This window comes from Rhea americana, unplaced genomic scaffold, assembly GCF_003343005.1.
Source record: "Rhea americana isolate MKP2758 unplaced genomic scaffold, rheAme1 scaffold_74, whole genome shotgun sequence".
Taxonomy (NCBI): domain Eukaryota; kingdom Metazoa; phylum Chordata; class Aves; order Rheiformes; family Rheidae; genus Rhea; species Rhea americana.
The window spans coordinates 3,043,272-3,067,307 of record NW_028186912.1 but is presented as its reverse complement, the minus strand read 5'-3'; the positions used below and the strand labels follow the sequence as shown (position 1 = coordinate 3,067,307).

The window sequence follows — 24,036 nt, the reverse complement described above, 5'->3', positions numbered from 1 at the left end:
GCCACATGCTTTGACCTGAGGGAGCAACAGAGATGTGTTTACAGTTGCATATTAAGATTTAATATTCAGTAATAGCAAATAGATTATATGCTGTGAGAAATGAACCAAAGACTGTTTCTATTTTGTAGCAACTAAGCCAAGGACAAGTTATCTGCAACTTGTGCAAATTTGCTTGGGGTTCTTTGGTTGTTTATTCTTTGGCATCTGAAAGAGAAGATATTTCCTGCAATTGTAGCTATCTTTCTGAGGGCATTCACTTTGAACATGTGAACAATAACAGTTAGGGTCTAGTAGACATGCCAGACAATATTTGTGCTCAGAATTTGGTTGGATTCTAGCCTGTGCTTTGTTGTCTTCTGAACTGAAACCAGTTGTGGGATCTGGGTAGATACAGACCTCTCTGATTAAAGACCTGGCCTCTTCTGCCAAAGAGCATGTGTCCYGACCCATAATATTTGGGGAAAACAGAGTAAGGAAAAAACTGGCAGAAATCTGGGAAACTTGATGAGGCCTTCAGTTCGGGAAGTAAGGGATGGTAAGGAGGAGGCCAGAAGTATTGCTTTAAAAACTTCATCAGATTTATTTGTATGCCATTGGCCATCATTTAAGGCAGCAGGAAGCGTGGGTCTGATCCACCAGGCTTTTCCTGAAAGAGATGGAGAAGCAAATTTACCCCCTTGGCAGATCACGGCGGTGCCGCGCACAGCCCAGCCCCAGCCCATCAGTGCCCTGGGAGCAGAGGATCCTGAAACTGGGAGCTGATCTCCCTGCGGATCCCTCGTAGGGACCAGCCTCAGGTTGTGACGAGGCTCTCCTGCGGCCGGGTGTTGTCTGCTCACCTCCCTGGTGACCTTGCTGCATTTCTCAGCCCCCAAACCTGCATCTTCTGGTTCTCTCCTTGGCCTGGGGATGTGTGAGCAGCTTGGGAGTAGGTGCTGAATGTTCTCAGGAACAGGGATTATTAGAAAGATAYATGTTTTTCTTCTTTTCTTTCTTAGCTATGTAAAGAGAATAAATAACCTCTTTATGTAAAGATAGAGCCGCTTATCCCATGCCTACCAGCATGTCATATCTTACTCAAACACTCATTAAAAAATGAATGCAATTTTGCCCAAGCAGTGACCTGTTAATAGTGAATAGCAGCCTATAGGATTTAGCCCACGCTACTAGGCTTGTATGGAGAAAGGCATTGTAACCAGCAACCGTTTTTTAATCACTAGGTATTTTTTCTGGRTTCTTAAAAAAAGTCTCAAAGACTATTTCTGTGGTGAGCCAAGACAGTCCTGTTTTGAGCGAGAAAGGTGCACATTTGTCAGGAGTGAGTGCGATGTTATTAAGTCTAGATTGGACTGTGTGCTAATGAGGAGTGTGGGGTATGGAGCGCATTCTGCATCACTGCAGGGGCTACAAGTTGAATAAGGGAATCATTCTGTATCAGCTGAGAATAAAATAAAATAAACTACCAAACTGGCTGTGCTGTGGCTTTGAAGATATCATCTCAGATGTTGCCCTTTAAGAAATGCAGGTAACAYAGAATGCTTGTTTTCTTCTGAGAATGAAATGAAGTCTTGCCCTTTGTGCAAAGATGAYGTTACCTTGCTTCATGCAGTGTGTGCAGAGCTGACACCTACTGCTCGCCTTAAGGGAGATGTGGCTAAAGCAGCACGTTCGTTTTTAGTTGGTACTACTTATTAATTGGCACTACTTACTAACTATAGCACTTAACTGTCTTATTGCTAGTGAACTTTTGGACATGACTTCCTTCATTTGCTCTGTAGATATCTGTGCAGACAACACTTAGCATCATACCATAGTATTTGAATCAGGAAAATGTTTTTGCCTTCACAGGTCCAATGGTCTTTGTGGCATCTTGCAATGAAACTTGTTTTGTGTGTGTGTATGTATGTGCATGTGTGTGTGTATCCAAGGGCACACTATCAAGAGCTTTTGCATATCTTCAGTGAGTTTTAGCAAATGCTATAGAATTCCCTTTTCTGCAGTTTCAGATCCTGCAGAYTTTTTTATATGTGTGTGTGCAGAGAGAGGAACTCTGCAGGAGTTTTTAAGCCTACCTAGCCCAAAATTAAGATATTAGCTACTGGTAAATGATTTATACTTACTTTATTTCAATAAAACCATCCTTATCATGTCTACTGAATTTGCCACTCACCTTCATTCTCATTCATGTGAGATTTGAGATTTCTGTTATCTGCATATTCTGTGTATCACCGTCTTTTAAAAAGCTTAGTCTCTCAAGATCTGTTTTYTCTGGCTGTCAGATTCCCTGATTGTTTTTTCAAGGGAAGCTCAGTATGAAGATAATTTCAGTAGTATGACCCTTTGGCTATAGCTAAGAGCCTCTAGACTTGAGGACTCCTGGAGCGAGGTTTCCAGGGGCAATCAGTGCACAGAGATAATGACGTGGCCAGGGGCCTGCTGGRGAAGGAGCCAGAGATGTGGAGGGCCCACCAGTATAATGAGTAAGTAGACTGGCTCTCTTTGAAAATCCAAACTGTTCAAGATCACCTAATTTAAACAGAGCCTTTATGTCTCTTAGATCTACCCAGTATTACTTACAAACTACYGCTTCAGAGAAGTTATGGTTTTGAATCATTATATAATGCCCAGATGGAATACATATGTATATATAGAGAGAGCACACTTAAAATACAGAATAAAAATATTGTTTATTTCTTTTTTCAGTGTTTGTATTCTAATTAGACCCCTCATTTCTTGATGTCCATAGCAACATATTAACTATTTTAATATTCTGCCAACACATTTCTAGATTTCAGTTTTGACACATTTGTAAGGGCATGTTCTTCTCTAATTATCTTTAAAGTCTCATCTTGGCAATCCATTGTTGGAGGCTACTTGGTGTCAATTGCCACAAGTAATTAGAAGGGAAAATTGTTTAAAAAAATCTGTGGTACCATTCTTCCTGCTTGTACCCTAAAGCATCATAGCTGGATGCAAGTCAGAGAAATTAGTGTAATCCTGAGCCTACTGTAAGTGAGTAGATTTCTTACTTAAATAGAAATACTCTGTGTTTGCRTCTTAGAAGAGCGCTGTTGGAGTTCTGTAAATTTCTTGATGTCAGATAGAGAAACAAGGGTTGCCAATAGCAATTTATTTTTTCTTTCACAATATGATGTAATTTGTATGATGAAACCTGCTTTAAGAAATTACTCAGTAGCTGCCTGCAGCTGGTCACTTAATGACGGATGGCCTTTCTGCTCAACTCTGTGTTAAAAGTGCAATCTGTGGGCCAGGTCATTAGCTGGTTTTAATCAGCATGGTGCTACTGATTTAACTGATATACGGTAAATTAACCTAGTTAAAAGTATCTCCATGTAGATTTAAGAATATTATGGACAGCCTCTATAGACAAGATGACGATGACCAGTAAAAGAGACATCTCTTATGGTTTTCAGTGTAGTGTTTCTCTTTCACAGATGTGTTTATTTTCTCTGATCTCTGTCTTGAAGAGTATTTAAAACCAGCCCTGCAGCAATTTTTCTTTTGGAAAGWATTAGGTGAGGCTGATCATACGGTAACTGAAGCAGATCAGCCTGTGTGATGGTTGCACTGAAGAGCATCACGATATAGTCATTCCTAAATACACATCTCTATATTTGAAATCGTGATTCTTCCCCCAAACCAGAAAGTTTTAAGTGTCTGTATGGTTAAAAATTCATTGAAAATGCTCTATCATGTAATTACAAATATGCAAACTGAAAGTAAAAACACATGTTGTTCTCGGTGGGGGAGAAAGTGTCGGGAGAATAGAGTGGCAGCAGCTTACRGATTAATCTGCTAAGCAGAGCGGGGTCTGTGCGTGCGTTGTGGAAGCGGCCTTCCCGTTGCAGGGCACCAGGTGGTCACCTAGGGTTGATTTAAGCAGCAAGCACTGCCTCAAATGCTATTAGCAGTGTGTAATGAGATTAACTCCCCACAGTACTTGCARTATCCTGGAGGTTTTTCCTAAAGCAGCATAGGGCTGATCACCACATCTTAAACAATGAAGAGTTTAGTCTTTCGCTGTTGTGTGCACATAACTTACTGCATTAACGGGAGTTTAGCACGCACATAACGGGAAGAATAGACCTGAAAGTTTTAGAAATCGTGGTATACTAAAGGTTTCTGAACAATTTCCCAAAGGGCCTGGCCAAAGTTGCATGACTGTTCCCGCGGGGTGACATTAAGTATTTGCGGAGGTTTGTATTTTTGAGGCATGAAGGATGATCGGTGATTTTTAGACGTCGGCGCGGGTTTGGGCGAAGGCGAGCAGGCTCGGGGGCGGGCGGCGGAGGAGGCCGAGGCAGGGCTCACGCTTAGCGAAATGCTCTTCCTTTCCGCGGCAGCGTGAGCCTTTGCCCTCTTCCGTGCTCGGGTGACTAGCGTCGGCGCGTGGCGTGGGTTTCAGCGGGCCGCTCGAGCGTGCCGGCGGAGCCGGTCGCGCGGGGGCCGCGCGCGGGGCCCCGCTTCAGAGGGCGGCTGCGGGCGCGGGGTGGCCCCGCGGCGGTGCCGCCCGTCCCTTCGGCCGCCCCAGCGGCCGGCGGCGCCTTCTGCCTAGGGAGAAGCTCGGGAGTGAGTTTGACCTCAAAGGCTCGAGCTTCGGAGAAGCCCCCAGGTGCCTCAGGTTACGGGCGACRATACACGAGGAAACTGGGGATAACTGCGCAAAGGAGGTGGCTCGTGAGGGCCTGTCCCAGCAAACGCGCTGCCCTGTGYGACGGGGAAAGGCTGAACTTGGCTGGGGCGCCCTGTCTCGCGCGGGGCGGGTGGACCGTCCCGCTGTGCCGCTCCAGGCTTCCAGCAGAAACACGGCGTGAAGCGGCTTTGGTGAGCTGTCCTGTTAAAGGAGTAGGGCGTTACAGGACAGCGCGTAGTCGCGCGCGAAAAACGGAGGTTTTTATACTGCACTGACTCTTGGTTTTACTTACGGTGGACTAGAAGAAAATCCGTCTGGTTTCTAAGGATGGGCCTTTCCTTCTCGTGGCCTGTCTGTGCATACGAGCCGTTACGTTTGGTTGTTCATGGAGGGCTCAGTGATGCTGCGGGTTCCACCACTGATTTGGGTAGCTGCCTGGTAAAATTTAGAGTTTRCACGTTAAATGAAATTGCCTTTTCAAAGTAATGTTTGGACATGGGTTTGTATTTCCTGAAGATACTTGCTTTTTTTTCCCCCTCTCTACTTGTGTTTGATGTTCAAATTACAGGATCGCATTTTCTTTCAGTCTCATAATATGGCCCAATTGCTTGTACTTGAACACATTGTAGGAAAATTTAGGGACAAAGACTAGAGGGACTACTTTAGGGCTTGTTTTAATTCAAGAAGTGAAAACTAAAATGATGTTCATTGTGCTGAAACATCTACCTGGCAGGTTCACCTTCTCATCTTCTTCTTTATGAAAACATGGAATTAATTAATCGTACTTGCCTGTATTGTAGGCAGAGGCAGTTTATTTCATGTTATATTTGCAATTTGTGTAAAACCATCACAGTGGAGAGCTGCCCACATTCCCTAAAGCTCCAGAGGATGAAGGTGTTTTGAGGCTTTCAGGTGGGTCTCTTGCCTTGCACAGCAAGATCTCTGCCTTTGGCAGAGCAGTTGCTCTGCTGTTTTAGACCAGGAAAGCCTGTGCTGCTAGAATATGACAGAGAATTCAGGTTCAGCAATTGATTAGTAATGCTGCTTATCTGTGTGGTTTTTTTCACTGACTATGTATAAAGCAAAATCCGAGCTTTGGGCCAGCTCTCCCATGGAACGGGGGAGCTGGATGGTTGCCAGGGGAAAAGCTTAAGCCCAATTCTCATTAAAGGCTTACCAGCACAGAGCCTGCTTGGGTTTCGCGGTTTTGCAGTGGTTGCAGGGCCTCAAGTGTATTCCACAGCTGGTAAATTAGTTGATAGTAATAATATATAGCTGGCAGAATAAGAAGTTTCTAAAGTACATAAAACTGAAAACAAATACTCAAAAATATAACTTTTCCCTTGTAACACAACCATTATAATTGTGTGATTCGTTCAGGAAATGGGTAGAGCTGCAGTGAGAGAACAACCTCACAAAAACAGAAAGTCCTTTTGAAGAGTATCGTTAGGTAGATTATGTTTAAGGAGGTGTTTTGGCAAACAATCTCGTGGTTTGAAGAAACCTGGGATTTTTATTGTACATAATGTTTTATATGGATATATAAAGGGGTGTGTGTGTGTATATATATATATATGTGTGTGTGTGTATGTGTGTGTGTATAAATGATAGGTTACAAACTGGATTTTTTTCCCCAAGAAAATTTACCGGTTGTGACACTATTGGAAGAGTCAACCACAAATAATTTTATAGTGTGCAAAGTTAAGCGTCTAACCTGGAACGCAGCCCCGCTGCGACAGCCCTCGGTGCTGGCAAACAGGTCTGTCGTCCATTAGTCACGGGCTGCCAAGCCACTGAAATTCTCCTCTGCATTGAACTCGGAGGAAAGATAGAAATTGTAAATAAACTGAGAAACTTTGATACGTAAGAAATACCTATCAAAGAAAATCTGCTTAAGGGGAGGAATGGGTTCCCCCCGTCTGAAATCCCCCAGGGTGGTTTTGGCTTTCCCCGGGGGTGGCAGATGAACTCAAAGCGCAGCCCCGCTTGTGTATCGACCCYGGGATCAGAAGTACCCCCAGAGGACGATAGTCGGAGCTGGGGGTTTGGCTTCAGCTGCCACCGCGACGAGAGCCCCTCCGCCAGTAGATTGCGGCAACTGGGAAATGTTACCAGAGACCTTCTGAAACCATCAGGATTCAGAGAGGTCTCCCTGCAGAGGAGAGAAAGACTAAAAATGTGTTCAGGTAGAGAGGGCTGAGGAGAGGCAGGTTTCTGGAAAAAGAAAGCGCAGCCCCCTCGGCCCCGGGCTCGCCGCCGGAGGGCCGGACAACGGCAAAAAGGGAGATTTTAGTAATGGCAACATTTAAAGGCGGTGAAGTACCTTTTAACTGAGATTTTTTTGAAAGTACAGTAAGGAGCGTGGGCACTTGCTTCAGTTCTGCCAGAGAGAAGCGTAACGCTGGCGTCTCCTGTTTAAGTCTTGCGTGCAGCGGCAGGTATTTCTAGTCCGAGAAATATCATATCACGTTGTTGGGACTATTACAGAATAAATTACATCGGGAACCAAGCTGCTGTGCTCATGATTGTTTTAGTCTCTGTGTCCAAAATGTTTTGTGGTGGTGAAGGAAGAAATTTCCTTTTTTCTAGACAGGTAAGATGGTTTGTGACATTGCGCTGTTCTCTGTCCCTTCTCTGGTTAGTAACGTTCCCACACGCAGTCTCAGYCTAGGACGTTCAGTGACCTTCACAACCGATGAGTCAGCTCTGCACCACTGCGGTCGCCCTCGCGGTGCAGGTGAGCTGCCAGCTCCTGCGCAGCCGAAAGCCAGCGCCCCGCGCCCACGGAGCCGGGCTGCAGCCTGCCTCCGCGCTCCCGTCGGACGGCTGCCCGAGCCGCTTCCCATGCGCTTAAGGTTGAGGGTAGTATGAGACAACGGACGGACTGCATCCTGAAAATATAGGGCTGACTGGGGCATGCGTGCCGTTGACTTACTAACTCGCCGTTAAAACAGGCAAGTTGCAGCAGAGATGCTTGCAAGGAGATGTGCAGCGCAGGACGGCTGCCTGCAGAGCAGCTCCCACTTGCCTACCCCTGTGTCACGTTTATGAAATATATATAAAATTGCTTTGCTTTTGCTAGATAGTCACTGACAAATTCTCACCAACTTTAGTAGGCTCCAGGTTTTGTTTGCTGTTTGTAGTTAAGAGTTTCAATGTATGGAGTGGTAAAATTATTATTTGTTAAATTATATAGACATCTTAGCCAGGCAGTGATTTGTGGAAGTATTTCAGTGTTGAATACCCTCTTGCTACTCATTGAACAGTGGAAAGTAGTTAAAGGTTACTTAGTAATCCTATTATACATATATTTTTTAAATATGTAATATTTTCTAATGCAGCACATAGTGAAATAAATGGATTATGCAGCCAAGGCACTCTGCTTGGTGTCTGAAGACTCAGGTTTCCATTTCTGTCTGACCTTGGAGAAGTTGTTCCCTTATCTCTATATTATGGGGATAAAAATCCTTTCACACCTACCAGATTTGTTCTAAAGATAAAACTCCCTGTAAAAGCAGTTGTTCAGTGAATTTAGATATCTAGTCTACAAGACTAATGTATGGAGATATTCCTAAGCAAGATTAAAACATGCATTTCAGTAAGCCACTCTGAACTGTGAATATTTTGGAGAAAGATCCTAAGTTTTGTTTACATGGAGYGTAAGTAAATGCTATTTATTGCCTTGAAAATAATGGGAAAGAATTTGCAATTTATGTAGAAAGCCTTTAAGGACAAAGCAATTTAAGAATAAGACATGAGAGATGCATATGAAGAGGAGCAGGGGACSGAGGATTTCCATGTTGATGAGTGCTGCAGTCTTCCAGCCATCTCTGAAATGTGTGATTTCAGGGTTTAAAGGGTGATTCCTGAGGGAGCTGGGGCTTCACGTAAATGAACTGTTAGTGAGAGCCCACATGAAGCAATCAGAAGGGAGGGAGAGGGACAGGGTGGAAGGGGACAGGATGAGGCGTTGGCTGCTGGAAGCCACGTGGACTACAGCGGTGCTATTGAACGAGGCAGTTCTTACAACCGGAGACAGGGACTGGAAGTGGCRGAGTTTGGAGGCAGCTGTGCCTGACTGCAGCAACCATTAGACATCACACGGAAGGCAAAAACCACTGCCAAGAACGAGCTATCTCTGCAACAGCTGGTTTGGATATTAGGTAGTTCCCTAGAAATACGAAATTATAAATTTTGAGAATAAATGGTTATCCTAGGATGGAAAGGGAATCGAAGATGTTTGGTCCCCTAATTGAAGGAGGATTTCAATAGTTAAAGACAGCCACTCACCCACTGAGCAACCTCTCTGTCTTAAATTTCTCCTTAAAATATTTCAGTGTTCCTTGCCAAAAATATTGGTTAAGAAAACCAACAAAAAAGAGGCTACTTTCTTAGAAGTTTGCCTTTTTGCCTGTCTGTAGCATATTTTATTGCTAGATAGCAATAACTTGTAGCTGAATCTGTTAAACAGATTGGTGCTGTTGACTGAGTTTTGGATATATTTTTCCTTAAGCAAAGTCAAAGGGAACCCATTTATCCAGAGCACTGGATTTTGCTAGTGCTGCAAGTGCAGTATATAAACAGAGATGTGCTTTTGTTCTCTTTTGGCTCTGAGATTTTATTTAGCTATTCAGCTACCTTGGGTTTAAATTCCACTCCTGTCCAGAGTCACAGTGATATCAGTAATGAAATCCCTAGTGGATTTGCTTCAGTTTCTGTGTTGTATCCCCTCTTCTGGCAGTCAAAAGTGTTTTAGTAGGCCTTAACATATATATGATATATCAACTCCTATATTTTAGATTAATCTGGTTCATCTGTGTTTCGAAGTACTTTTTTGCAGTATTTCTTCATTCGGAAGAGATTTTTTTGTGTTCTTACAGTCATCCTTAGAGCCCTAAAACTGCAAAGCATGAAGACTTATGTGAAAAACACTGTTTCTGAAGGTGAGAAAAGATGGTTGAGGGAGATAATCTGCCCCTGATGGTAACAGATGGGAGTGAAAGGCCAGCAGTTTGCCTCCACTTGATAAAGAGCAGTAGTTTGACAGCAAATTAGACGTCACGTGAAGTTGGCAAATCGTGCAAGAAATCTGTACTTACTGTGAAAAGTTGATACAGTTAGTCTGTTCATCACCAAGGTGTGTGGAAAGCAACGTGATTTAAAGCACTGAATTTTCTTCGAAAGATCTCGGTGGGCCTCGCTCCCGGTGCTGTGGAGTCCCCCGCCACTACTCAAGGCGGAGGTGGTTCTCCCAGCACAGCTCCCTTCGTAGGTCTGCAAGTATCAGAGATTAAACCTGGAGGCAGAAGATACCAATGCAGCCCTGAATATTAGGACCGATGGGTGGCCGTGCTTTCCCTCGCTGCTGCCCAGGAGCTGCGAAGGAGGCCGGGCCGGCTGGCTGCGTGCATAGGGACTGCAGGCTGCATCTGGCAGTGGCTGCTCAGGCTGCATCAGCATCTTGTGTCCAGSTTTCTATTTGCAGGGCTCTGTGACTTACCTGGCCATATAAACGCAAATGAAGTATGACAGGGTAAGGACTTACTCAAGAACTAAAATAAAATCATATCCAACTACTCTTATTTCATTAAATAAAAGTGAATTTAAAAATCCTAAAATACAATACACTGCAGGACATTTCCTTTGAGAATTTTTAGTTGACAAACTGTTGCAAGACAGATATGGGTAGGAAAAMTGTTTAATTATCACTAGGCTGTGGCTGAACAGTGTGAAACTTGAATATGAATTGCATTTGTGCAGGGAGGAGAGGATAATTTTAGAGATGTCCTTTTGGAGGATGGGGGATTTATGCTTCTTGCAGAGTCACAGCACAGTTCAGTGCTTCAGCACAGCAGACGGCAAGAAGGATTAACCTAACATTTTAGARCAGACACATAACTCTCTATAAAAAGCATGTTATGTTGGATTTGAATCTAAAGTAACAATTGTGTTCAGATTGCAAAAGGTTCCAGTAATTGCAAGGAAAACAGTAACACTTTACAGTCAGTCTCAATCTTCTAAATCTTTGTCGCTGTCAGAGGGCTCAGGAATGTTTTAGTAGAGTTGACTTTTTGTTCACAGCTGTCATGCCAACTCAGCATCCTAGCAAGTATGGATTTTATTCGCATGCAGAAATGAGCAGAGTATTCTGATATTCATCTATATCTATCTATATCTCTATGTGTAAGAGTTCTTTCTGAAAAAATGATTATTTCTTCCTTTCACCTAGCTTAAATTTAAGAAGTCATTGGGTCAAATTAAGCCCTTGAGGCAGTGAATACATCTCCTCTGATGTAGATAGAGCTATGCCTGTGTTATGCATGCCCCGTCATGTCAGTGAGTTTTAAGACTGACTGATTAGCCTCTACAGCTCCCTGGCATGACCTGCAGGCTTCTCAGAGCGTGCCTGGGAGGTGTTTTTTGAAGTTCTGCTCTCTCAGTCCATGCCTGAATGTTACATGGCCATTTCTCCATAGTCTGCAAATCTTTTTCTTCCCACCTGCAGACAGAGAATGACAAATTTTTATGAAATTATAATTTGCTTTCTTAGCTATAGGAGACCCACTACTCTGCTTAATGCTGTGGATTTACCTATTTCTCCAGCTTGCAGTTTAGGTCAGCGGGAAGCTTAAAGTACTCTGATGTACATCTCAACAGAGAAGGTGAAGGGGTTGGAGTGMTGCATATCATTGATACAAGATTCCTTCAGATAATTGATAATCTGCCATAAAAGGGAATCTTGATCCTTTCTTCTTGGTCTGAAATCCTTGTTGTTGCAATGTAGTGTCTCCAGGTTGATAGTGGACAGGTTTGGGGGTCAAAATGATAGTGTTATTTGACAATTTATGTCTAATGATCTTGCTGTCAAAAACAAGGAAAAACGGATTTATTAATTTAGTATAAAAAATAGCTCCTATCACATGATCAGTCAAACAGAGGTCAAAATACTCGATTGATAACACACAGCAACCATCCTAATCTGATACCAAGGTTAACATGTCCTTGTCAGAAGACATATTTGAATTCCTCACTGGAAAAATAAGGTAAAATAGCCAGAAGTTTGAACCTGTTTAAAATTTAAGGGTTATTACAGTATTTTTTGCTGGGCAAAAAGATCTATTTTTTTTCCAAAGGAATTTAATGTTTTAGATGGATTGCAGGCAGAGACTGCAATAACCTTTCTTTATCAGGTATGGTAAATCTGAAACACATGTAGTTGAGACAACTGATGAACATCAGTTGTTGCTTTCCAGAATAGTGACTGACATGCTACAGTACTGTCTTTCAGTATAGCCAGTATTGTCCCAGCTGCTCCAAATCACGTTCCATCTGACACCTTGTTCAGTGATGAAGATTTTTGTGATGTGCCTCGGGCCATTTATTACTTCTGGTTTTGCTAAGCAGGTTGTTTCTTCTAATGAATTAAATGTAAAGGACTGCTTGACTTGCCCATGCCTTGATCTTTAATGTTTGGATGCATGAAAACTGAGTGTAAAATCCCTCCTCTCTTCCTTTCCTCCCCTGCACTCCTACCTGAACCCCCTCTTCACCCACATATCTGAAATCTTTCCCTGCCAGTGTTTTTGAATCATCTGCCTCTTACTTATCATATATGTAACAGCAGTGAAGATCAAGCTTTTCAGATGTGGATGTGTTTGTAACACCCRTAAACAGGGGYTTTTCCGTAGCAGAGATGAAAATAWTCCAACTCTTTCTTGCCATCTCTACCCAGAAGCGTTGAGAAAAGGGCTGCACATTGCTGCTCCTCAAAAACAGCATTGCTCAGTTAGGAAAATGTCTTCAGTGATTGTATTTCTCTGTTAAAGACATCTCAGAGTAGAAGAAYTCTTGAAATGCATGTTTTATGGTTCATTTCAAAGTTTTTTTTCTCCTCTGTGTGTAGTAATCCAGAGACTCTTCTGCAAGACACTGGCATGCAGGGGACTGTGTGCACTGAGGTGATTTAGGAGTGCTGAGCATGGGGCATTTCCTGTTGCTGAGGCTTCGCTCCCTGCTCCCAGCAAGTGGGAAGTTTTGCTGGGCAGCCTGGCATGCAGAGCCAGCTGCAATTGCCACCCATCCTGGCRACTGGCCTAGCACTGCGGTCATGGCCTCTGGAAGAGAAATGAAGCTTTAAAGTTCTTTACAGTGAGATAATAGATGCTTAAAATTGCCAAAGGCTTGTGTTTGAATGTGAGCTCRGGTGCAAAACAGCTTTCATTTTCAGAGAGAAGGTCTTCTCCTTTTCTGCCAGAGGTATCACGGAAGCAATTTGCCTCCTTCTTCCACATGTGGCCTATTCTGATTTATGGGGAGCAAGTGAATGCTGGTATCAGCACTGGGGCGCAGGAAGCTTGTTGCCTATGGCATGCGTCCCCCTAGGACGGTATTGCACAGGCRTACCCAGCTACGAGAAGTGTGTCACTAGCGATCCTGGACTAAACAAGATTGCTAACAGAACTTGCTTTCTGTCCCTAGCCATTCATTTACATTTTACATTTGTACAAAATGAACTGCAATATAATCACTGTTAAAAGTGGGCATGGGGCCCATGCTGCTTGATTGGCCTGGAAAGATCAACTGTATGAGTAAGGAAACTTCAGCTGGTTGTGTAAAAAGTGTTACTAACACCATCTTCAGCTCAGTAATCCTAGTGTAAATGACATCGATATTTGGCTGAGTGGATGAGCAATGTGATCCTGTGACCATAGAAACTGGGATGATACACATGGGRTTCACCCTTTAAGCAACTGTCAGAGGGTATTTACTTCTCATCTCTGTTGGACTGGTTCTGAATCAAGCAGCTGCCAAGACTCTTAATGAATATCTGTTTTTAATTTGAAGCTTTATTTAATAAAACCAAAGATGAGCAGATACTTAGATTTCTTCCAAACAGAATTAATCTTTAGTTCTTGAATTCTTTAGCTAGAACTTACTTGCTTTCCAGAATCAAAGAGGGCAAAATCTAACCACTTTGTGCAACCTGGAAGTATCTTCCTGTCTTATTCTGACACTCCAAAAAAATGTTTTAGCAAAGCTATAAAGATTTGCTGTAAYGATCAAGTAAAGTTCATTTAAGGCAACCCCAAACGTTCTACAAAAGCCTCAGATTCTCCTGCTCCACATACAGTTTAAGAGGTTGCAAGCTCTTTCCAGTCTCCGAAGTGCTGTTACGGCTTTCTAGTCCTGCACTGTGATTCTTTGTTTCTGTCCCACAAACTTGTTCCCGCGGGAGTGGGAGCTCTTCCTTCGTTCTGACCGAGCGGTACCGAGTGTTAATGTGAGCCGTAAGTCTGGGCTGCTCTTGCAGCSTTGTCGGCAGTTCTCGTGAAAGATGTAGTCCTTATTTCTCAGGCAGTGCCACAGGACTGTGTTACCAAGAGCCGCAAAGAGAGACTCTGGGGAAGTTTTAGGTGGGATGGAGGTGCTCGCAGTGGCTCGCACTGTCGGCGCTCCGTCTCTGCCCGCGTAGCGAGCAGTAACACGTGCTCACACGAAGGTGCCTGTGAGGGAGCGCGTGCGGCTCTGGGTGTGTATAGATCTCGCAAACCGGCTCGCTTGCCTCTGGAAACGGCCGAACCGCTGGGAGCTGGTGGCTGGCCCCACAGAAGTGCGGGGCCCGCGTACGCCAGCCCGGGCAGCGCCGGGCGGCAGGAGCTACCGCTCGGCGGGTGGCATCCGTTCCTGCTACGCAAATACGACTTGGAGCAGCTTCAGCCAAGTCCAGAGTCGGTACTTTGGGTCAGGTGGAAGCTATACATCTTCGCCTAGCTGGCTGTGTGGACAGCTGCTTTTCWTTCCTGCCTTTCTTTAATGTATGAACATCCGATCGTATAGGCAGGCCTAGCCTGGCCTGAAGCAAAGTATTTGTTCCTTGTCACAAACCTTTACAGAAGAAATTTCTATGGCAACTGAAGAGTGACAATTTTTCATTTCCCTCACAACACTGAAGATCAGTTTCAGTAAACTCTGCCTAATCTCTTCACTTGAGGGAAGCCTGCAGAATAAGTAAAATATCAGATTGTAGGGCATCTTCTGGAGGAGTCTCTGCTAACAGAGCCATCTGGATGCTTTATTGAATATAGCCTTATATATGCATTCCTGTCAGGCAAGGAAGCAGAGCTATTAAAATAAATTGAGTTACAAGGATAATGCCAGAACTGGATGTTGCAGGGTGAGACCTACCCTCCTCCCCTGTCATTAGTATAGACAGTCTGTCTCTTTCTTTCAGTAAAGGAAAAACCAACACCGAAAAGAATAGGTGCTAAGAAAACTAGATTTAAGTGACTTAGTTTATTAGCCAAAAGTCTCTACACATAGTCATCGGCAAGAGAGAGCAGACAACAAGCCCATCTCACATTATATGCTAGAACAATTTTTTTCCTTCACTTTTAAAGATTTACATTCCTTTCTGAATCTCTTCTGAATTTTTCTTTCTTCCTGCTCCTGTGAAGACACAGACTTCTTTTATTTTCCTCTTTGGTTTTGCTGTTCTACCTCTTGTTTTTTTGCTTCAAAAGACTGATTTTGCCAGTCACCCCCATTTCTTTGTTAGCTACCTGCTCCCCGAGGACTTCTCACATCGCATCCCTCCAGCGATGGAGGATGCGTGCAGCTTTTCCAGAAACAGTTGGCAAATACTGCACGTGCCAGCCTAAGTGGGTGAGTGGAGAGTAATGCGACACGTCTTCCACCCAGGGCACAAAGTGTCTCACCTGTCCCGGGGCTGCTGAGCGCAACTCTCCACTCGGCTCATCCTAGCACCGGCATCCCGGTTTGCAGCAGCAGAAGAGGTGGCAAATTGCACCCGCACTGAGCCGTGTGCCGCTTTTTCCTCCCTGCCGGGTGGCAGGGCGAGGAGGAGGCGTGCAGGTGGGCACGGGCACGGCGGGGAGCCGGCGGCAGCGCTCCTCCGGCCACGAGCCGCAGGGCCGGGGCTGTGGGAACGGCCCGCTGCCCGCCGTCCCAGGCTGCAGCAGCCCTGCCCTTGTGCTCGCGGGAACGCAGAGCTCTTTTCACGACTATGATTATCGGTGCTGTTCTTCTAAGTCTCTTTACAGGGGGTTTTTTCTACGTTGGCAAGTAGGTGACTTGTTCTGTGTCCCTTGTACTTCCTTCTAAGTGCAATTAATTATTTTAATTAATTAATATTACACCCAGCAGTTTGCTTGGAAGAGACAGCTATTCTGTGTTTTGGACTAATTACCAGTCAGGGTTTCTGAATGACAATACAGCCGCTAATTAATCTCACTGCGGTTCTCACAGAAAGAGACGCTGATAAGAACTTGCCAATTACCATAAGAAAAAAAATGTCAAGAGTCCTGTTGTGTTTTTCTGGCATCCACTCCCAGTCAGATGAATATCACTATTAAACACAGAGCCAGACTAACTACCAAGTAGGAAAGCCAATGGACTGTGAGGCTGCACCAAAAATTACCCAGACGTTATGCATATAGGAACTAACCGTATTTTGCATGTCTGCTCGCTCTTGTTGTATAACATTGCCTGCTACGGTATTGCCGGGGGGTTAAGTGAGTTAGGTTGGTGCTGTGAGGGACCAGCGGTTGAGGTGGGGGCTGCTTGCCTCCAGAGGCTTCTCCGAGGCAAGACTGAGCTACACGCGGTGCGAGGGTGCAGCACGAGGGTGCAGCACGTGGTGCCAGGTCTCCAGGACAGCCGCAGTCCCCTGCCCTGCTCCCACAGACTGCCCCCGCTAGCGGCGACGGACGGGGCAGTGTCAGTCCCCAGCGTTTGCTGTGCTTCTCGTGGGGGACATGTGCTGCTCGTGGCGGCTTTCTTGCTGCCGATGCTCTGCTAGTGTCTCCTGGARAAGCTTGTGGGAAACACCAGCAGGGCATGCTACAGAGTCCTGCAGCCTCAGCTGTGTCGGTGGTGCAGATATGTCCATGCAAGTACAGGGCCAGGTCCCCAGCTGGTGCCGGTCGCACTAGTCCTGGCCTGCACTGGGCCCGCGAGGCCCCATCGAGGAACTGGGAACCCCCCCGGCAGGAGGACCGGGCAGGCACCGGTGCTGCTGCCAGCTGGTCTTCATTACCTTGAATTTCTAGAGGGGCATTGCTGTCCTGCTGGACAAATACTGGTGGTGTTTCTGAACCCATGAGTCAGTTACAGTTACGCTCTGGTAACCTGTCTCGCAGTAGGATGTATAACTAGTTGATAGAAAGTGCTGGTTCATACAGTGCTGGATTGCTAGTTTAGTTTAATTTCTTTTCTTTTTTCCTCTCCTCTCTGTGCTTGCAGGTCAAAAAATTCTTCACCACAGAAGCGATGTCTTAGAAACTGTAGTCCTGATCAATCCCTCAGATGAAGCAGTTAGCACTGAGGTAAGTCAGAAATATTTCACTGGATTGTCATGAAAGCTTCATTATGTGGACAAGATGAGAGCAGGTCCTGACAGTGGGTGGAAGTATGTGTTAGGAGGGAGCAAGCATCATCAAAAACCTCATTCTTTGATTTTTCTTTCTGGTTTCCCTGACTTGTGATAAAACATCAAAAATGAAGGACTGACAGACACCTCTGTTCTGAGCCCTGCCTCCCTCGTAACCAATCGATCCCCTTTCCAACAGAGTGGAGGCGGCTGCAGTGAGATTACTTCTGCTTTTCTTCTGTCCCTTTATTGCTGTGGATGTCCATTTTAAACATGAAAAAGTGCTTGAAAAGAATCCAGGTCACCTGACGCAAATTTAGATATTTGAGGAGAATTACCGTCTATAGGATGGTCATTCTGATCTACCTTTCCCTCAAAAAATATTTTAAAAAGATGTGATAAATGAGCTGTGGACAATGCCCCAGAGAAGGGTTGCCAGTGCCTTGTGAACTTGCTAGAAGAGAGTCAAAGAACTGAGCATGCAGTTTGAAGACAAATTTGAGAAAATCAACCAGTTAGATTCTGAAGGTTGAAAAAACAGGGATAATAGCCAGTGCTGGAAAGCACTGGCAGGGTAAACTTTCTGTTGGGAAAGAAGTGGCCCTGCTTCTAGTACTTTGTCAAAAATCTGTTTTTTATCAACTTCAAGTAATATTAAACACAAACAAGCGGAAAAATACTGAAACAAATGTAAAGTATAAAGTTTTAAAAAATAAGTCAGTCATAGTTAACGGCAGCTCATTCACTATAACACTGTACTGGAATATCTCTGGCATTGCAGTGGTACTTGGTATGGAACAAGCTAGGTGGCAGCTCTGAAGTTCTTCATTAATATCCCATCCACAGTGGCTTTCAGAAAAAAGTAAGAGTTGCAAAAGGGTGGTGGTGGAGGGAGCAGAAGGCATGGCCAAAAGTACAGAAATGCTGTTTCTGTCGCTGTTGCTTGTCGTTCCTTTGATGGATGGCCGTGTGGAAGTACATGGTCTGAAACCGATTAATGGCTTCTGAACCCCAGCTTTACTCTTTGGCTCTGGGAGATGTTTGGCTAGGTTACTGTTAATTTCCTCCCCTCAGTCTTTGGGAGGCAATCTTTATTTGTTTTTGTCTTGCCAAACTGGTCACAGCCAGAAGTTGCAAGCTGAGATTTACCTTGGCTGCCTAAGCCAGGCTCTCACTGGACAACAGCCAAAAAAGGAGATAAGAAGGAGGCAGGGGAATTAAATCAGGGGTTGGAATAGACATGCTTTGCCMGTTAAGACAAGTAGGAAATTTAGTTTCTCATCTCAAGAGTTTTCCAGGTTGCATCTGGGGAGACGGTGATATACCATGGAGTTCTTACTTCATCAGAAGAGGAAATTGAATTTATCAGTTCAGGAAAAACAAACGCAAAGAYGTTAAAAGAAATTGCAGTACTGCTAATGTGGCTGGTAAAAACTATACTGTTGGTTGTCTGAGCATGACTCTACCCAAAGCTCCTGTCATGTTCAGTCAGCTGCCAAGTATTTCCCAAAGGAGAGAAGGCCAAAGGGAGAGAGATCACAGCTGCCCAAAGAAAGCAAGTTTCTTAAAACCCCRTGAACAGTTACTTCCTTTTTTAGAAGACTCCACTCCATTGCTTTAATACATGATACCATAAATCTTGGAAACTTCCAATCTCCTTACTCTCCTGTGTCTGTTCACGTTCTGTCTTTAACACAATTTTGACTGAGGCTACATCTTGCTGTTCACTTATCTTAAACAAATTGGGATTTCAATTTTGGACTTCAACTAAGGATAAACTTGAGCAGAAAGATCACTTTAACACATTTCTTAAATGTAATAGTCTTGAAATCAGCTGACAAAATTCTGGTAGTCTCCCAGGAAGCCTTCATTATACCCAGACGCACAATTTATATGTCTCTTGAAGTTCTTCCATGTATATTATATATTATACTCTGTGATCTGCAAGCATTTATTTACTTTTTTTCCCTGCCATAGTTTTCTAGCTCTTCAGAGCCTATTTCACCATCAATTAATAAAATAGATTGAAAGGGACTTATGTGACAGTCACATATCAGTGTTTCACAAGTCAGGAAGTAATTTTGCTGTTGGAAAAGCTGGCGATTTTATGCATAGGTTGGCAGACTGCCCAGAACTGCTGCCAGCAACCAGAAAAAAAATAGAAGAGGACGCCAGTTCTTTTATGGTTTTAATACAACTAAAACAGACGAGATTTCAGCAACACACATCAGACAGCCARCTGCACTTATCTATGTTCTTGTTTGAAATAGGAATAGACTGATTTGATCCAGCAAGGATATTGTTGCATTTTTAATCRTCTAACACAATTAGCGATAAACCAACATTTAGGTCTGCTTTAAATTAAAGGAACTTTCCACTGGTCAAAGTTAAGGCCACTTATTTAACAAAATAAAAATGAAGATCTATGTTGTAGAGTTGGGAGCATCTTTCAGATCTGTACTCTTTTCTACTTGTACAACAATCTTAGTTGCTGAGCAGAGATTTAGGTCAAGCCTTCCTGGCTCAGCCTTCCTGGCGTGAGAGGGAATTATTTAGAACAATTGATTGCTTAACAATCAATATACAAATTTGAAAGAGCAGCTTACTAGGAGAGCTGCGGTGATTATGTCATCTCCATGGAGATGGAGTTTGGATGCAATATCTGCATGTGGAGTTGATCTAGGTGCACTGTTCTCATTTGACTTAATACATGGATGGTCTTATTCAGGAATCAGTGTCCTCTTCTGGTTTAACTTAATCCTCCTTGAATGGAGGAATTACTGCATTACTGCATTACCTTGATCTTCAGTTTGGAGAAGACCTTGGAAATATTTTCAAAAGTTTATTTAATAATACATAATCTTGCAAGGGTTTTGTTTGGATTTAGGTGACTTCAGCCAACAGAAGATTTTTAGCTGTATGGATTTTATTCAGCATACAAGTAAATTTCCCCTGGTGGGAAGCAGGAATTATTAGCTGTAGTGAGGGTCAAGGAAAATAAAGAGAATACACTTTGAAATATTTAGGAATTTCAAAATGCAGAATAAGGTCAGCAGCCATCTCCTTTGACCCATCATGCATCCACATAATTTACTAAATGTATTGAAAAAAGATCTTGTGCTGGCACATTTTAAAGAGTTACAGTATCCGTAGTTAGTGACATCATGAGATGTAAATGGTGCATATAACTGTATCTGAGTGCTTGAAGTTCAAATTTATGGTTGTGGTGAAGTTGAATTTCCTTTAATTTTGTAGATGATTCAAGTTAAAAGAACGACAGTCCAAATATGCCATTTTTTCTGTTTGATTTGTGGCTATTTTCAGTGATATTTTTGCAACTACATGGCAAGTAATGCTGTACACTGGGAAAAAAACAACAGCCTTCCAAAAATTGAGGTTCTGAGGCTGATACACACAGTTGTCCCTCATTACCGTATGGGGGGCAATTAGCYAAGGTGACCCTGATACAGTACTGTTAAAATCCACTAAGAGTTATACAAGAAGTATTATTCATTATAATTATTATTTTTTCATTTAAATTTTATTCTCTTCTGCTCCTTGCTCTTTTTTCCATGTCGTTTGTTGAATTTTTCATTGAACCTTCTCTCTAGTCACTTCTTGTGCCCCCTTTTCTCCTTTTTGGTCTGTCTTTCATAAACAGCCCTGTAACTAGATAATATTTCATCAGTCCTGGGAGACTCTTGTGCAAAATGGGTTTTAAATTAGGCAAGGTAAACTGCATGCTCTCAGAGGAATATAGCAATGCATCGTAACTCCTGTTACTGATACGCTTCTCTTCTTCACTGTAGGTGCGTTTAATGATCACAGATGCTGCAAGACACAAGCTCCTTGTGCTCACTGGACAGTGCTTTGAAAACACAGGAGAACTCATTCTTCAGTCAGGGTCCTTCTCCTTCCAGAACTTCATTGAGATCTTCACAGATCAAGAGGTGTGTACCAAAAAGTGTCTTCTATACATTGTCATGTGGTGGCACATGTTTTCAGAAGACTAAAAATGGCCATCTCTGTTAGATTTAGAAAGGAGAGCTTGATGCTAATGCTCCTTACTCTTTGTTATAGMCTTTCCTTCAAAACATTCATTTAGTTTACTTTAGTTTTGATGTAAATTGCTTAACAAAAGAACAACATTTTAATTTGGAGGATTAAATTATAACTTTAAGAAACAGAAAGCCAAGGAACCTTTAAACAATGGAAGGAAGAGTTCAGCTTTATCTTTACTAGCATCACTTCATCAGTGTGTTTAAAATATACAGGTTGTTTACCTAAGGTGCACATACGAAGCAGTCAAATTGAATSTGACACAAAGTTCTTGCCTGATGGCAGCTAAGTGATATGTGACATTAAATAAGACAGAGCCTGTCTGTTGTAATGGCTGTAGTTTTTTTATCACCTACCTACTTGGCTTCTTTGCTGTAGTATTTAAAATTTGGCCAATGAATTCTGTAAATCTTGAGATTTTCACATGCCAGAAATACAAGTATCAAAACATGAAATCTACCAGTATTTAATGCCATTTGTTTCATGGTTAGTTGTTTCATAATTATTATTTTGTTGTCTTGCTTAATGTACTGTGTCTGAAAGCTCCCATAGGGCAGGAACCCATAGTAAACAAGCTGTCACACTTAATTTGGCTGCTGTGTAAAGTATATATTTAAATAAACTATATGGCTGCATCCCTGGGATTTTAGTATCCGARTTTAATTACAAGCATCTCAGTAGAGTGGGATTTGAAAGTTTAGCACTGAAAATGCAGAGTTTGAAGGAATCCCAGTGTAACCTTACTGCATCTATTTGATCCTATTCTCAAAGCCTTTTGTTCAGCATACGGTGGTACAGCTAGGGCAAGAGCCATATCCCTGGTCTCTGAAAGGGACGTGTCCCCTGAAAGTCACTGACATTTCGAAGAGTTACGGTTCTGTAAAATAGCAAACTGCAGCTTCTTGCGTCTCTGGCTAGTTAACAAGACATAATTGTTTTATAGTTACGTGCTAAACTTGGGGCAAATCCTACAATGACAGTCAGGAAGCTGCAGTGTTGGCTGAGGAGTGGAGTAGTGATGTTGGCGTATGAGCGAGAGCAGCTGAAGGTCTGCTGGCACTGGTGCGTGTGCAGGGCACGCTCTGCCATCGTGGGGGAGGCTCGCTTGGCTGGTCTCTGCTGGGGGCGGCACGCTCACCAAACGGCCAGCACGGTGGTTTTAATGTGGTCACTTACAGCTTATTGTCTCTGAAGCCTTGGACATTTGTTCACTGCTTCTACAAGATTTCACAAAACGTAACTACGCAACCGAAGACTGTATTTGCTGTGCTGCAGGCTGTGTATGTGAAATTTCTTAAAGAGTCAGTATACCATTAGTGGGAAATTTTTAGGAGACCACAAATAAGAAACAAGGTTAGAAATCAGTGCTAGAAAAAGTAGTTGGTRGTTTTCTAACTAGTGGTTAGAAGAATAAATTCCTGTGCTCTGCTGGTCTATTAACACAGTAAGTTTGATGAATGTTAGTTGAAGTTAATATTTCTGCTGTCCATCTATTTTTATTTTTCTGGACTGAACCTGAACTACAGTCATGGGATGTACATATAGCAAAATAAATATTTCCCTTCACCTGGGGGATTGTCTCATGGAGTCCAGCTCGGACTTCCATCTCYGACTTCCTCAACTTCCTGCAGGCAATGCCTAAAAATGTCATTTTCAACTTTTCCTGTGCTAGAACAGTGAAGATATCCCATTCCCCTGCCTCTGCAGCGACAGCTTGCGGATGAAAACCGTTCTTTATACCTGTGTGGCTCCCTGGATATGAAAAAATCTTGTATTTTCTCTGTGCAGTTAACTTGCTGTTTGCTATCACCAGCCATATGGTGTTTGCTATCACCAGCCATAACACCTTTAAAACTTCAGAATTCCTCAACGGATATGTCTTAGTGCTTCAAAAGATGATCAAGTTCACAACTAAAGATACTTCCTTGGTCCCAGGGTGATTTTCAACCAAAAGATAATGAGTTACTACTCTGCTGTCTCTTTTAGGCTGTGTGAGACTATATAGAAGTAACTGGGATTAGTATTGGGCCCAAAACCTAYGAACAGCAACAGTGGGCCACATTTGTCCTTCCCAGTCATTACTGAAGTCAATGCAATGGTAATAATGTAACTGAGATGTCCAAAAGCATTATCAAATAGTTGCAGCAGTGAAAGTGTCAATGTTCACTGTGTTATTGTTTGAAATACAAATCCATTAAAAACTTTTCTGAGGCATTCCTGAACTTGCTATTCCTAAGAAATACAATCTTTGGAATAGTTTTTCACCAACTTTTCAGCGGTCTGTGCTCCTAGTGCCTTAATACTGTCTGTGTTATGCGTGCCAACTTTTAGGAGGAAACAGTTTAGAATCTAGAAGCATGAAGCAGAAAGTGAAATACAGTATTATATAAATGGAATAGGACTAACCCTAAACCTTGGCCCAATATATTCAGTAGTCCAATATATTACCATGTAATTCTTCATGTTGCTGGAAAATTGGCCTTACATGAAAAATGGTCTGTACTCAAGTTATCTCCTTATGTATGTAGCTGACTTTGATTTATTCACCCAAATGAAGAGATCATGGTCCTACTTTTGTCTCTCTTTAATAACATGTTTTCAGCCCTGAMCAGAGATACGACATAAGGAGTACACTCAAGACCCTAAATCTATTTCAGAGCTGTTGTCTGTGCTGAGCATTAACAGAAGATGCCTGTCCTCCCTTAACTGCCTTTCCGTCCTTTTTTCTTATTTCTGTGATAAACAATAGGAATGGTTCTCCTATTTTCCTTATCTTTTATCCTATTCTGCATTTACTCCTTTTATTTTGTTTTGTTCTATTCTGTTTTTCTCTCTGCTCTTTTCCAGACAAAGCTATGTCTGACATTTGGGTAAGATTTATTTATACTCCTGTCAGATGGTTTGGATACTAAGTAAGGCTGACAAAGGAACATAA

At 43.0% G+C, this 24,036-nt stretch overlaps 1 protein-coding gene across 1 annotated transcript in view; it reads left to right on the top strand.

The window, feature by feature from the left end:
* Nucleotides 1-24,036, top strand: part of MAP1B (microtubule associated protein 1B) — a 69,015-nt gene that overhangs the window by 29,587 nt on the left and 15,392 nt on the right. Inside the window, exons 3-4 of the mRNA XM_085322057.1 lie at nucleotides 16,916-16,998; nucleotides 20,852-20,992. Of these exons, the coding sequence (XP_085178183.1) occupies nucleotides 16,916-16,998; nucleotides 20,852-20,992 (224 nt within the window). The remainder of the gene's footprint in view (nucleotides 1-16,915; nucleotides 16,999-20,851; nucleotides 20,993-24,036) is intronic.